This window comes from Saccoglossus kowalevskii, chromosome 19 (assembly GCF_978046115.1).
Source record: "Saccoglossus kowalevskii chromosome 19, keSacKowa6.1, whole genome shotgun sequence".
Classification (NCBI taxonomy): domain Eukaryota; kingdom Metazoa; phylum Hemichordata; class Enteropneusta; family Harrimaniidae; genus Saccoglossus; species Saccoglossus kowalevskii.
In genome coordinates, this window is record NC_140659.1 from 17,268,000 (window position 1) to 17,283,469 (window position 15,470).

General features: G+C 34.2%; 1 protein-coding gene across 1 annotated transcript; it reads right to left on the minus strand.

Annotated features, from left to right (window-relative positions):
• Positions 1-1,032: 1,032 nt before the first annotated feature.
• Positions 1,033-9,470, minus strand: LOC100377896 (transmembrane protein 192-like). Its single transcript, XM_002741378.4, has 6 exons — positions 9,314-9,470; positions 8,266-8,412; positions 6,155-6,455; positions 5,084-5,230; positions 3,383-3,491; positions 1,033-2,608 (listed from the first exon to the last, which is right to left on the minus strand). Exons 1-6 carry the CDS (start codon positions 9,347-9,349, stop codon positions 2,482-2,484), a joined length of 867 nt encoding a protein of 288 aa, XP_002741424.1. The 5' UTR covers positions 9,350-9,470; the 3' UTR covers positions 1,033-2,481.
• Positions 9,471-15,470: the final 6,000 nt, after the last annotated feature.

Below are 15,470 nucleotides of genomic sequence, written 5' to 3' on the forward strand. Positions count from 1 at the left end.
TTCAGAGACATCGAAGGCCATTACCTTGATGCCTAAGCAGTTTTATAAATATTGCACTTCGAAAAAGTGTGCCTTCTGATCTCAAAAGTTGAAGCCAAGGTTAAAGGGCAGTGGTTATGGCACCATGCATATGCAAGCATTTATGTTGAAATGATTTTCCCACAATCCAGTGCCCTCTCTCCCAGTTTTGATCTGGCCACAATGCAAGCTAAATACAGACAAATATGTACCAATTAAATGTTGGTTTTGTACATGCCAATCTACACAACAATCAAACTTGCTTTTAGTAATATGGAACCCATATCCCAATGACTTGTGTTTTAAATGGAGGTTCATTTTACACATCCAATCTCTAAACCCTTTTCAAATACTTTTCAAATGGGTGAACCCCAGCTGGAGTTTGTAATAGCCAATCGCGTTTGACAGACTGTTAGTATGAACATGTACACAAGTTTCTGGCCTTGTTTTCATTGTTCATATATTGAAGATATCACGTTGCACTGCATAATCAATTTGTGTATATTTACGATATGACTATTTTGAACGCAACAAGGTTTGATAACCGACCACTGACATCCAATTCCTGGTAGAGCAAAAGACAAGATGTTTGCTTTGGAGTATTGCAACCCATTCCATAACTACAAAATTTGGTATTTTCTAAAATGCATGGAAGTCAGTCTCTACTTTATCTAGATGGTGGGTGGACATTTTGTGCAAGTTGATTATGGCATTCAAAGGATAACTGGCCTTGAATCTTTTCACCACTAGTTCACAAAATAGTCCAGTTTATAGTCTGCACTTTCCTTCAGAAGATTGGGACAAAAAAAGCAAAATTTTTGAAGCAAAAATTTACTCAAATTTCGGGTTCATTTCCAGAAATATTGAAGAATACAAGAAAAAAAGTGCAGACAAATTTGGATGAGTCTGGTGGTGAAAAGGTTAACATGTCTGAAATAAAATAAATTCATGCTATTTTTTTATTTTACTCAAATTATCTGTCCATTGTACGTTTCACATATACGAGACTAAACATTTTCAACACTTGTTTTATCAGCTTTAATAATTTGAGGTGCATTTCACAAAATACAATAGAATGAAGGTTACAAGAGATAAATTCTGGTAAACTAAAGCTTTTAGAAAACAATAACATGGCTGAATATTGCCACAACATATAGAGGGCGACATACCACGTACAATTCCTTTGCAAGCATAGTTGTGTACACATACCCTTTTACTAAACATGCATAGAAATACAACCATTGGTGTAGATCACAAACACTGTACAAATATTAAACAAAATAAGTTAAAGTACACGTCTGAGAAATAGGTGCGGTGCAGACACTGAAAAATAAATAAATATGGCCGCCACTATGAATTATATTTAAATCAAATGATTTTTTGTACACTGATAGTACAAAGGATTTCACATGCCATAAAACAAGAGTGTCGCAGTATTATCCTTCTTAATGTCGTTCAAAGAGAATTATTTTGTGTCTAGCTTTTAATATGCTATGAATGAAACTAATGATTAACTCTTGAATATTCATTATCTAATGTTTGTACGACATCTAATTACAAATAAAGTGAGAAACTTCATGTTCAGTATTGCGTAGTAGATACACCATCTAGGAGCAGTAATTTGGCATGAATACTGATACAAAATACATGTAAAATGCTGTTGTGTTGAAATCTGTTCCTCTAAACTAACCAAGGTCAGATTACGGTTACAAAAATGGAATGTGTAGATATTGATTCTTATGAACCCTTGAAAAATGACTTTGAAATAAATTTCAATAAATATTGTTGCATGGAAAGATAGGAAGGCAAATAGCCTTTATCTACTGTAAAATACTTTCGTGTGGAATTAATTTTCGCTGAAGGAATGATTCAGTGAAAATAAAATCCAGTAAATATACCCTTGTTCCTATATTTTACATTCAACTTGTCAAAAATCAGTGAAAATAAATTCCATACAAAACACCCAATAAGTCTTTCAGCCACAGTCCCTCTATCAAAATTTTCTAGTGAAAATTACTTACAGCTAAAATAAAGTATTTTACAGTTATTGGAGGATCATAGTGTCCAGTCAACAGTATTACATGCTTAATATTTACAGAAATCAAAGATGTCTTTTTCAACTACGTGGAGAATCATTATGTGGAAAACTTTACACAAAAAAATGTATCAAAATTTGCAGTAACAATGAAGGTACTCAGATCAGAAATTCCAGTAATAGACGCCATGTTGCTCTAGTCAGTTTGAAAGTAATCACCGCATGGCCGAATCAGATGCCTTATCTTCACTTTTCTTATATAACAGTATACAAGTCTGCCCAATCAATATATACTTGGTTGACAGAATGTGCCTGTACAAATTTCTGTTATACATTGTTCAGTAAGTCGGCAGCATGTTTCAAGTGGCAAGGTCCACGGTTTCATCAATGGATTCAAACTTAGCACATTACATGTTGGGAATACAGTATTAAGTGGTATTTTGTTGGTTTGATGTTAATGACATAATTCTCCTTCCCAGGTGAGCATTATGTTGTTGTAGGTATCTTATCATGTCAGCCTGCTTTTCTAATATGTCGTCAAGGTGATCCCCATCCCTGATGAAGAAAAGACACATTACAGGATCATTATATATGTATGGGAAGATGGATTGCAAGATCTTATTCAGTTTATAGTTTTAATTTTTCTTCTGACAATTCAGCCTTTTCATGCAGACAGACAGTAAACTGCATTCAACACAGTCTCTGTGATCAATGCTCGTTTAGTACCTTTATTCAGTAAACACACAAAAGAATAATGTAAAACACTAATAAGGCAAGGCCCAACAAAATATAAATACAAAATATATTACTTCATCCATTCACTTTATTTAAATTTCCAAATGTTTTGGGGGGGTTTTATTTTGGGACAGTTCTGCTGAAACTGGATGTTGGTGATGTGGTGGCAAGATGTATGATTTGGTGTTTGCACAATGGTGTGTTGGAAAAATACACATGATGAAGCAGTGATATCAGTATCAAGCTAGTTGTGAGAAGAATTACTCTATTTGCTTTAAATTACAGAAGTGTTTCCATGGTGAAAATAAGCAATATATAATATAATAAAATAAGTTAAACATTCTCTTTTCCTAGATGGACCAAAAAGTCTGGAATAAAGTGTTATAATAATAACAATTTTATCGACTCAGTTAGTATACAACAAATGTGATTCCTGGTTAACCGAGATATTCGCTTCTAATAGAGCAAATATGGTATTGGTGTTTTATGTAATTTATTTGCACAAAAATATGAAAAAAAATAATTTATTACTTCTCCCCCTGTGCTTGAACCTGGGTTTTTACTGAAAACATCAGTCTGAGTATGTTTACTTACTTGAAACCAATGTCAGTAGACTGCATCTGTGATTGTAGAAAACCTGACATGAGGTCGTCTTGCTCCACATCAGCTAATGCCTTAACGCTGTTGAATTTCATGGTTTTCACTAGACGGGATAACAAAGTATGAAATGAATTATTTTTGATGTCTATTTAGTATTCTTATCCTATACAAAATCAAATAATGGCAACTATAGCTTTATTCAGACTTTTGAAAATGAAAAAAGTAGACACAAGGGTAGGGGGGGGAAAAAAAACCTTCACCGAGTCACCTGTATGTAGCGTCCCTGCAGATTTTAAAATGGTGAGGTCGTCACATGCGCATGTGCAGGAATTGAGTTCCAATCAACGATACATGTAACAACGCACACTAAAAACGCAAAGGCTCATGGGTAGACTTGTTTGTAAACAACTACACACTACGTCAGTTTGCCACGTTTGCATGCACAGACGACTCCCTCCTTGCTTTGATAATGAAGATGACGTGGCAACCAAAAATAATTTGGTATAAAATAATGTATTGTGGCAATATTATACAGTTCACTGCTGTGTTTTTTAATTTTAATTGCTGGTTTTCCTCATAGATCTCCTTAAATTGATAATTTAAAATATCTGAATAATTAGTGTATTCACAGTATACTGCAAATAAAAAGTACGTACATATATATACAACTATACATGGTAGTGCAAATAAGAAGTACGTACATATATATACAACTATACATGGTAGTGCAAATAAAAAGTACGTACATATATATACAACTATACATGGTAGTGCAAATAAGAAGTACGTACGTATATATACAACTATACATGGTAGTGCAAATAAGAAGTACGTACATATATATACAACTATACATGGTAGTGCAAATAAGAAGTAAGTACATATATATACAACTATACATGGTAGTGCAAATAAGAAGTACGTACATATATATACAACTATACATGGTAGTGCAAATAAAAAGTACGTACATATATATACAACTATACATGGTAGTGCAAATAAGAAGTACGTACATATATATACAACTATACTTGGTAGTGCAAATAAAAAGTACGTACATATATATACAACTATATATGGTAGTGCAAATAAGAAGTACGTACATATATATACAACTATACATGGTAGTGCAAATAAAAAGTATGTACATATATATACAACTATACATGGTAGTGCAAATAAGAAGTACGTACATATATATACAACTATACATGGTAGTGCAAATAAGAAGTACGTACATATATATACAACTATACATGGTAGTGCAAATAAGAAGTACGTACATATATATACAACTATACATGGTAGTGCAAATAAAAAGTACGTACATATATATACAACTATACATGGTAGTGCAAATAAGAAGTACGTACATATATATACAACTATACATGGTAGTGCAAATAAGAAGTACGTACAACTATACATGGTAGTGCAAATAATGCTTCCATAGTATACTGCAAATAAGAAGTACGTACATATATATATATACAACTATACACGGTAGTGCAAATAATGCTTCCACAGTATACTACAAATAAGAAGTACGTACATATATATACAACTATACATGGTAGTGCAAATAATGCTTTCATAGTATACTGCAAATAAAAAGTACGTACATATATATACAACTATACACGGTAGTGCAAATAATGCTTCCACAGTATACTACAAATAAGAAGTACGTACATATATATACAACTATACATGGTAGTGCAAATAATGCTTCCATAGTAATCAGAATCTCAAGATAATGAACTGGATACAATGGTCCATCAGTGTCCTCTAGTCTTAAATCAAATACCAGCATCACCAACAACAAAATCAATGTATTACCTGTAAAAAATCACAAGTATATATTGACAACTGAATTACCAATTATCGATGTCGAAGTACGATCTGTTGGAATCGATTTCAGCGAATAAACGACATTGTTTTTCCAAAAAAATGGTAACTATACATTTTTGAGAGGTGAATTGAATATGGCATGAAATATTTACCGCATTTTATTAACAGATCATTGCCGAAGCGTAGTTTACGCACGGTTACCGTGGTCCATGCATTTACAACATATTCACAGCGGTCGATATCCACGCTGTATCATACAAAAACGATTACCAAGATTCGTTACGCAAGACCAAGTTTTAAATTGAAGGGGTGGGCGCAAATTGCGCAAAAGTGGGGGGTGGCCGCTTGCCTGGGCATGGGCTAACGCGGTCAAGTACGGTATATGAACGTTTCTCAATAGCTGTGTTCATGCATGTTATAGTACTGGCCACGATCAAAGCTATGGTAATCAATCTCGTATGTTTGTAAATCGACTAGACCCATTTGCGTTCACACATTGGGGAGAATTACTCGTTGTATCAACTAATTAACTAAGAATACCGGTATACTCAGTATAGTAACCAAGGTAAAGGAATCTTATTTTATTTGGATTCTGGTACGCCAAAACTAGGTTATATGTAATTTACTGAATACTAGGGTATATTTCTCAGAAATGTTTTTTTTTAAAAACTTGTGTTCATGCATTGTTTTATTATGTTTGTTTGTTTATTGCAAAGCAAAAGGCCATTGGCCCAAAAGCAAATACAATTTTACTTAACAATGGTAACAATATAATAGAGGGCGTTATGCGTTGAACACTGTCTCCTGTCAGCACTATTAATATCTACGCAATGTTTTATTATGATGATACGTAAAACCAAACATCAGAGAAAACACAGTGAAACAATGTTAGCCTTGCCCAAAGATACTCACCTACTGATACAACAACAAATGGAATTCTTCGAATATTTTTCGTTTGTCGATAGAACTCCAAATATCCATTTCTTCTCGACATGTAATGATGATACCGGAGATATCTTTCGATAAGGGCGATTACCAACCACAGAGCAGCATGAATATATACGAGTAGTGAAAACGAACACATGTAATGGTGGGAGGGGCCTCCACAGATACTGGAACTGACAGACGTAAGCATTGAGGATGATGAATTATCCTTTGTTATGTGGGGTTCAATTCCATATGGCAGTATATAACTTAACAGTGTAAATAAAATCTGAAAAATAAAAATTGGAAAATAGGCTGCCTCAGATGTGGATTTGGAAACAGATTCACATTATGTAATGTCAAAATCAAACTTGATCAAGATTATCATTACTATTACTGTAGAATACTTTATTTTCGCTTGGAATTTATTTTCGCTATTTTCGCTGAAGGGATGATTCCGTGAAAATAAAATCCAGCGAATATACTAATTTTTCTATATTTCATATTAAACTCATCAAAAATCAGTGAAAATAAATTCCATACAAAACGCCCAAAAAGCCTTTTCAGCGAAAATTAATTCCAGCGAAAATAAAGTATTCCACAGTAATACATAAACACTATTCAATTTGTTCTCATGTTCTTGTGTGCAGTTAGGCCAAATAGAAAAATACATGTGATTCCAATAACCCTACCCTTCCTTGAATGTATTGCTTATGCTAAACTTTTGTTGGCCAAGCAAAAAATGAAGCAAAATCACTCAGTATTTTAATAACACTTGAAATTGTAGGTTCATTGGTCAGCACATTCAACTTACTTGTAGTATTGGGCCACATGTTCCAAAATCAATAACTGAGTGGCACCAGTAGCTGCTTCTATTTTTTGTCTTTATCTTGTGTTCCCCTACCCATGTGCAAACAACATAAACGCTCTTGTGTTGTTGTATTTATCCATGTTTCAACATGTGCAGGATAAAAGCAAAAGTTTCTCACATTTCACAATTTCAATGACTCAATTTTTCAGAGAAAAGCTGAATGACTACAATACCAAATTCAATATTCTAAGCAATAAAACTGAAGCTGGTCATAAAAGCTCTGCGTACAACAACATATTTATGATGTCTAGAAGTATACCATTTGCATACTAATCTTTTCACCACCAGTTCCCTCTTTTCATCACAAATTCACAAAATAGTCTGCACTTTTCTTCAGAAGATTGGGACAAAAACAGACAAAATCAACTAAAATTTTGTCTGTTGGCTCCAAATTTAGTGTTCATTTCGAGAAATATTGAAGAATATAAGGAAAAAAAGTGCAGAAAAATTTGGGCGAGAAAGTCTGGTGGTGAAAAGGCTAAATCAACCATGTATACAGCAGCCTGCCAGTGAAACGTTTACTAAGCAATGTTATTTAACTCGAGCCTAGCTTCACGCTTGTTGAAATGAATAGACAACAATACCATGAAAGTTTACTGCAAAACTAAAAACAATGCTGCACATGCTTCACTATGATTTTGGAGAAATGTCAGTACCATGAATGTAATAAAATAATAATAAATAATAAAACAAACAACATATAGAGGGCGCTATAACTCCTAAAGTCAAAATACAAGTCAGAACAATGTCATTGTACTAGTTTCCATCAGGCCTTATCAATTGAAAATGGCAGGTGAGCTGAAATTAGCTCTTCTGAATGCAGTGATGGGAGTGATGAGAGGAGCTATGCTATTAAAATCTCTTCAACATTGTCTGAATCGTGAGTATGAGAATTTGCTCTTCTGGGTCATGATAGACAAGTGGAGTGATCGCTCTCCTCAAATAATATGCCCTGTTTACATGTGGGCATGACATGATTGACTTTGAAAGTACATATTCAATTCCCCAGTTAATGATATTTTCAAAAAATTAATTTATTTCATACTTATGTGAACAATATGTGAATAAGAAAAAAAATAATTATGATAAATTATGAATATTACGATTTTTGGAAATGCACACTATGGAAGTAAAATGACAGATTCCTCATACACAAAGCCTCAATACCAAAATAGCGTAATTTAAATCAATGTTATTACTCATGAATCAACATAGGAAATGAACTTACAAATATTCCCGCTTGGCATACTGATATACATACTGTTGGCATCGGTCGAAATTTAGTTTCAAGTTCAGTATGGAGATGATGATCTACTAACTGCTCTTGGTCATCTGCTGGTGGGGTCAGTGAAGAATCAACATCAAAGAAATAACCCTGCAAGAAAAAAAAATAATATTTGTAGAAATCCATGATGTAAGTAAATAAATCATCCTTCACGATTGAAAATAAAAAAATTGGTTCGGAAACTTTGCCTCTCATTACCATACCATTACCATAGTTCAGCTGTAGTTCGCAGTATTTGGGGTCCAGATAGTTCCTACGCTGCATCTATTGTACACATAGCCAAGCATAAAAGAACAATCAACAGGCACAATGAAGGACTGATTCAGATTCAAAACGGATAACGTGATCTAAAATATTTGATTTTTTGAGACACAAATTTTCTGAATTGTAAACACAGGAAAGACTAAATACTATTCATCCTGATTGTGAATGTTTGATAAAATTTGTTTTGTACAATTGTGATATTTTCAAATTGCAGTTTCATGCTTTTCCTTCTTTTGTGTTCCAGCCACAAAGTTACATAATCTGGCTAGGTTTATATCTCTCGCTTTGAAGAGATATTTAACAGCTTTCAGTGCAATATGACAAATAACTATATATCTTTATTAAACATGTATATCTTAGGACTGCAGAGCCTATTTTACGGAATAATAAATAAGTTTATCTATCCAGGAAAATCTCTTTATGTATAAATCGCAATCACTTCCCCTTTTCGCATACAACATCACACTATAATGCTAAAAAGAACACATCCTTCCGGCAGGAGATCAAATCTGAATCTGAAAACTTCTTGCTCATATACATTTACGCGATCAAAATAAATGAAAAAAAAGTAGATAATTTTATACCAGACTCAAAATATGGGGTCTGCCTTAGATAAAAAACGCCAATTTCAGAATATAAATGACAGATAAGATCGTGGCGTAATAATTTTAAAAACATTCAACTGTTAATAATATTGCTCTTCACCATTCAGCAATTCATCACTTACCCCCTGTCTGCTGCTATTTGTACCGAGGCTAACCATTGCTGTATCGAATTCGCAGTGATTGAAACAATTTTCAACACAGAATGTTGTTACACTTTCACGGAGAGCAGGTAATCACAACGACTGTGATCAGAACCTTCTTTTTGTATGTCATCCGCCATTTTGATTTCTGATCGTGAGACTCGGGGTCAAAGGTTACATGAGGTGAATGGTCACAAGTAGTTGCGCATATATACGAGATTTTAGAATGAGACTTCGCAACCAACCGCATCCTTCCATGCTCATTGTAAACGTCACATCATGGAGGTAGAAATGGTCACATCGTGTGTAAATTAATTTATTAATGTATTTTAGTTAGTTCTTTTCATGTATAAATTGATTAACAAAAAAAGAGGGGAATTCATAAATTTATCTTCAGTAGGTCATATAATGTTGTATAAGCTAGGTAGTCGCCAGGGAACTCCCCACTCCAGTTGTGGCTCTTTGCGGCTCCCTTGCTCGAAGACTCAAGGGAGAATGCGGGGGTGGGGTTGTTGTCATAAGTGGTTAGGTTTGTCATCCAGTTATGTATTTCATTTTTTGTTGCAACCCATTAACACCAAATCATTTGGGATAGTTGTTCAGACTATCCTGAACAATGTAACAAGATTACCCGCTACACGTGCAACATATATTAAATTTGGTTGCCCAGGATTATTTCAAAGTTGAGTTTGTGTTGTTTTCTCGACTTTACCTGTTTTCACCGGCTTTTCGCTCGGCGTTCCACAGCAGCCCACGTCTTAGCAATAAGGAACGTTCTGTGACGTAGCTCCGCCCCGAGTTATGCAGTGAATTTATTCTAGTATTACTAAGTGCGACCTTATCATAGGACTCATTTTCTACTGATCCACTTCATTTACAATACATCATTTAGAACACTGAGACAGAGTCTTGCCGTACGCCTTTACATGTGTCAAAAAAAACTCGGTCACCGTATTTTCAAAATGAATGCAGGCTTTAATAATATTAGCATTCATATTTTAAATAATTTTGTAAATTTTATCATTAATTTAATAGACTAGACTTTTCTCCAGGCACTAAAGAGGACAGAAAAACAAACTTGGTGGTGATATACTCACTATACCAGTTTTCGGACAGTCGGACCTTTACCGTGACCAATAAAACCGCTCAAATAATCTAAACCAAAAGATAAAAACGTGATATTCAACAGATGATCAGCCTGAGCCTGTTCCTGAATAAGTTTTCGCCGACGATGGCGCTGTTCACAGGAGTTTAATCTTGTCAAGTTCATCATCATAGACTATTCCAACTACTAAACAGCGTTCTAAACTTTCTCAAACACCGAAAACTGGATCGAAATCTGATGGGACTAGAAAAGTGTGACCATTGCAATTCTCCTTTCTGTACATTTTCATTTTTCTTAAAAAATGTAAACATTTTTACATACAATTTTTTTACTTGGTGCCTAGCTTCAAGTTACACATTATGTTTCAACTAATCTTCCATCCCATGATTTCTAATGGTACATCCCTAAACCGTCAACGATGCAATTGTGAAATTGATTTTCCTGCTAATGTAACCTGTATTAATTTGATACCGGTAGTTGGATCATGTGATGAGAGGTTCATGATCAACAATTGGTCACCCGATGACCATTGAAGTCTAAAACCCCGGGTCTAAAACATCCAGTGAGATTGACCTGAACAGAAAGTTTTATTCAACCTACCCTTGGTGGCGCACTTTTACTTCTCTTTTTGGCCTCGTATTTTCTGCAGCTATCATAAAATTGTACATTGGCGCTCGTCGCAGTATAACTAATCAATGAAAAGAGCGCTACTTAAACAAACAACACGTGATTTTGGTTTTTAATAATTCAAATTTATTTATTTTTCCTGTTTACATAAATCTGCTACTGCTTGTTGTCGATCACAGTAAAGCATACAATGTAACTTTGTGGAAACACAATTATACTGAATCACTGACCGTAGCTTTTGTGAGAACTACATGTATGGTTAAATTCCCGCTCTGTATGTATGTAGAAGGTGTCACATATCGGGGGACAATTGTTTGCACGACCGGCGAAATCATTGTTTCCGTTTAGAAGTTAACCTAAAAAGATCAATCAATCATTCTGCATAGATTCGTTTGGATTAGAAACATTGACGTGAAGATGATTTCTTACTTTGTTTATTGATGCTGCTGGAGGATTGCCCTCAGGACAATGCAAGACAGTGAATTGTAAACAAAGCCTATCAGAGTCACGGTGGTCCGTTTCTTCGTGATAGTAAGTATAGATGAATTAACACAAATTTGCATATGAATTTTTGTTTTGTTATTATCATCATTTTTATGTTATTTTATTTTATTGTCTTTCTTGTTTGTTTTTTTAACCACACTTTATTGTAATTTAACTCAATATCCTATAAAGGATTATTATGATTGACTAATGAATATTCATGTTATTTCAATATTTTCATTATGCAGATAATAACATTAATATTCATTAGCCAATCATATGCAAATGTATGTTAATTAATCTATATTGACTTGGTAACTACTGAATACTGGAAATGAGTCTGGGTTGTCGTCGATCCGCAAAAAGTTTGATATTGGACTCATAGCGACGCACACGACGCATGTAAAATACATTTCACCACAGTCTCTGATAGAGGGACTGTGATTGCACCATACAGAGAAACCCAAACACGCGTGACGACCAACTTTAACATATTTTAAATGAAATGGATGTAATGTTGTCAATTAGAGTAGGCTGGTACCTTTAAAGACATGTTTATTCTCATAAATATACCTACAATAAACTATAAAACAAACTGTTCTCTCATTAGAGGTCGATCATTCGAAATTATGGGGATGGCTGGAAGATTTGTTTTAAAAAATGACACAGAGCTAGTCACAGACAAAAACACATAATTGCATGTAAAATCAAGGAAAATGTACAGATAAAAGAACTCGAAAAAATGGACTGGTCACACTCTTCCAACCACCCCTCCAATGATTTAATTATACACTAGAAGAGTCCGCGAATAAGTCAAAAATATGTGTAATTGTTGTTTAAAAAATAAATTAAAGTTTATAAATAGTTTAATAACTGACTGCTGACTGCAGTGTATGTGCATTTAACACAATATGCTACGAATATGGGAAGACAAATTGAATGACAATGTCTGTTTAACAAGATGACAACACAATCGTATTTACATTTATAATATTAAAGGACAATGTTAGAATTTTATGTAAATAAACAATGTATTTTCCACGCGTTGTATACGTCGATATGAGTCCCACATCGAACAGGACGCGGCACGACGATCACCGCCCTATAATTATTACGAATTTAATATACTGTAATGTAAGAATAAAACTTTTTTAAATTTTTACATTCATTTGAGAAAAGTTATATATGATCTAAAGTAATATATATACTCGTAGTTTGCTTTCCCACCAGTATTTTTTGGCCACAGCTATAAATGATCAAGGTTACGTATTTATATCGTGACCAATGATGCCAGAAATCATATATAACACAAAGGTTGGCCAGTGCAGTCGGTTGGAGCTCAGACTAGTAATTATATTACTTGTCTGAGTCTGAAGAGTGACCTAACTAATACGTGACAGGACAACCAGTTTACATAAACACAATTAGAAGCATGTATAGAAATAATGCAGCGTATGTTTGAATTTCATGTAATTAAACAACGTATTTTAACTAGTATTTACTAACTTTAACCTCCATATTCGTACTACTATATTTGTTTATATACATTTCAGGTTTTTTTGTGGACCAAAGACCATGTGGAAAACAGGGACATCCAACTGCGGCAAACATACAAGGGTGTATAATGACGTTCCGTGCGACGACTCTTGGCTCATCACATTTAATTACTTAAAGCATATGTGTGTGCACAATAAGTCAGCAACCGTCCATATCATACTTTTTCCAGCCGTTTATGAAAGCCGCTTCTAAAATCATTCTGTATTACGTCCAAAGCATACTAGATTGGGTAGCACTGATCCTATTACTTTTGCGTAGATTAGTTGTTTCAAAATCATCAAACAAAGATATCATATGCATATTATCGTTTCATATTGGATGAGCCACAGAACATAGCGTAACTATTACAATGTTGTCCATTTACAGTCTAGATTAGATAACAAATGTATGGATGGAGAACAAACTAACGATGCAATGTTTTTTCTTTTCGTGGCAAAAGTGAGTATAAAAGTTCAAAAACAATGCAATAGTATATTTAAACATTTTGTGCTGATAATACCGGTTACAATTTCATTTTGAACAATTCTGATTAAAAATGGATAACAATGAAGTCATAATCATTACATACCATACAAAGTTAAATAATATTCATGTTCCTCGAATAAGGCTTCATGTACTTTAATAATCTCAATGTTCTTGTAGAGTTTATATAACATGGATTGTATAAAAGTTCGTAAAATGACAGTAAAGCTAACATGTTCCTCAATTGAAACTACATGTACTGCATCAATCTCAATGTCCCTCATAAAATAATATAGTACGAATTTACAAGTTTTCAAATAATAGTACAGTATATATTTTATCCCCTTGTATACCTGGACATTTATCTACGATGATACATGTATGGACAAGGCAAACAAATTACCCTGTCAACTGTCAAATCTAAGTACATTTGTAACTTGGCAGTATTATTGAAATACAATTTCAGGTCATATATGTCAAACAGTTAATTTTGAAGACAATTTCAATGATGCAGTGGTTGATGTGTGCACGCCATAAAAATAGCATCATAAACAATTAATATCAACCAAGAAAGCATATCTTGAAACGGACATATCAAAGCAAATAAAACAAGGAAGTGATAACGTAATTAGCACACTTTGTCAATCAGAATGAGAAAAAGAAACATGGACTTCGATTATTGCATGATGAAAAGCAGTGAATTCAGCGGTTTATCCTGCTAAACATTATACCCAGGTGTCCGTCATGCATATAGAACTTTGATAATGACTTTTCAAAGACTGGGATCCGTGTTGTACAGAAGCTTGTCAATGAACTCTTCAGGTTGGCAACCACCATGCACAGAAGTTTGTCAATAACGTCTAAAAATCTTGGATGCACCATATATAGAAGCTTGTTTACATTTATTTATTGACACAACACTGACTTTGGCAAGTACGCCGGTAAGATTACTAACAACTATAAATCATTAAAAATACAATACAATATCTATAATTATACATGTACTACTATCTTAAACATAAAATGATGACTATGCCGAGGAGGTGTTGCTGTCTCATGATCATTATTGTCCATTATCATTACATATTTGCTCTCTTCTGCCAAATTTGTGAAATCATTAATTTTCTTTCCAGCTCCTTCATATAAGTCCTTTATTTGGTAATAACTTCTCAAAGTCTGAGATGTACTATTTACAGAAGCTTGTCATTGACTTCTCAAAGTCTGAGATGTACTATGTACAGAAGCTTGTCAATGACTTCTCAAAGACTGGGATGCACTATGTACAGAAGCTTGTAAATGACTTCTCAAAGACTGGGATGCACTATGTACAAAAGCTTGTCAATGACTTCTCAAAGACTGGGATGCACTATGCACAGAAGCTTGTCAATGACTTCTCAAAGACTGGGATGCACTATGTACAAAAGCTTGTCAATGACTTCTCAAAGACTGGGATACACTATGTACAAAAGCTTGTCAATGACTTCTCAAAGACTGGGATGCGCTATGTACAGAAGCTTGTCAATGAATTCTCAAAGACTGGGATGCACTATTTACAGAAGCTTGTCAATGACTTCTCAAAGACTGGGATGCACTATGCACAGAAGCTTGTCAATGACATCTCAAAGACTGGGATGCACTATGTACAAAAGCTTGTCAATGACTTCTCAAAGACTGGGATGCACTATATACAGAAGCTTGTCAATGACTTCTCAAAGACTGGGATGCACTATGTACAGAAGCTTGTCAATGACTTCTCAAAGACTGGGATGCACTATGTACAGAAGCTTGTCAATGACTTCTCAAAAACTGGGATGCACTATGTACAAAAGCTTGTCAATGACTTCTCAAAGACTGGGATGCACTATGTACAGAAGCTTGTCAATGACTTCTCAAAGACTGGGATGC

Bases quoted from the DNA above. Each gene is read 5' to 3' on its own strand.
- LOC100377896 (XM_002741378.4), bottom strand. From the start codon at position 9,349: ATGGTTAGCCTCGGTACAAATAGCAGCAGACAGGGG. The intron at 8,413-9,313 runs GTAAGTGATGAA...TTTTTCTTGCAG, and splicing joins CAAATAGCAGCAGACAGGGG to GGTTATTTCTTTGATGTTGA. The intron at 2,609-3,382 runs GTAAGTAAACAT...TTTCTTCATCAG, and splicing joins TCTACTGACATTGGTTTCAA to GGATGGGGATCACCTTGACG.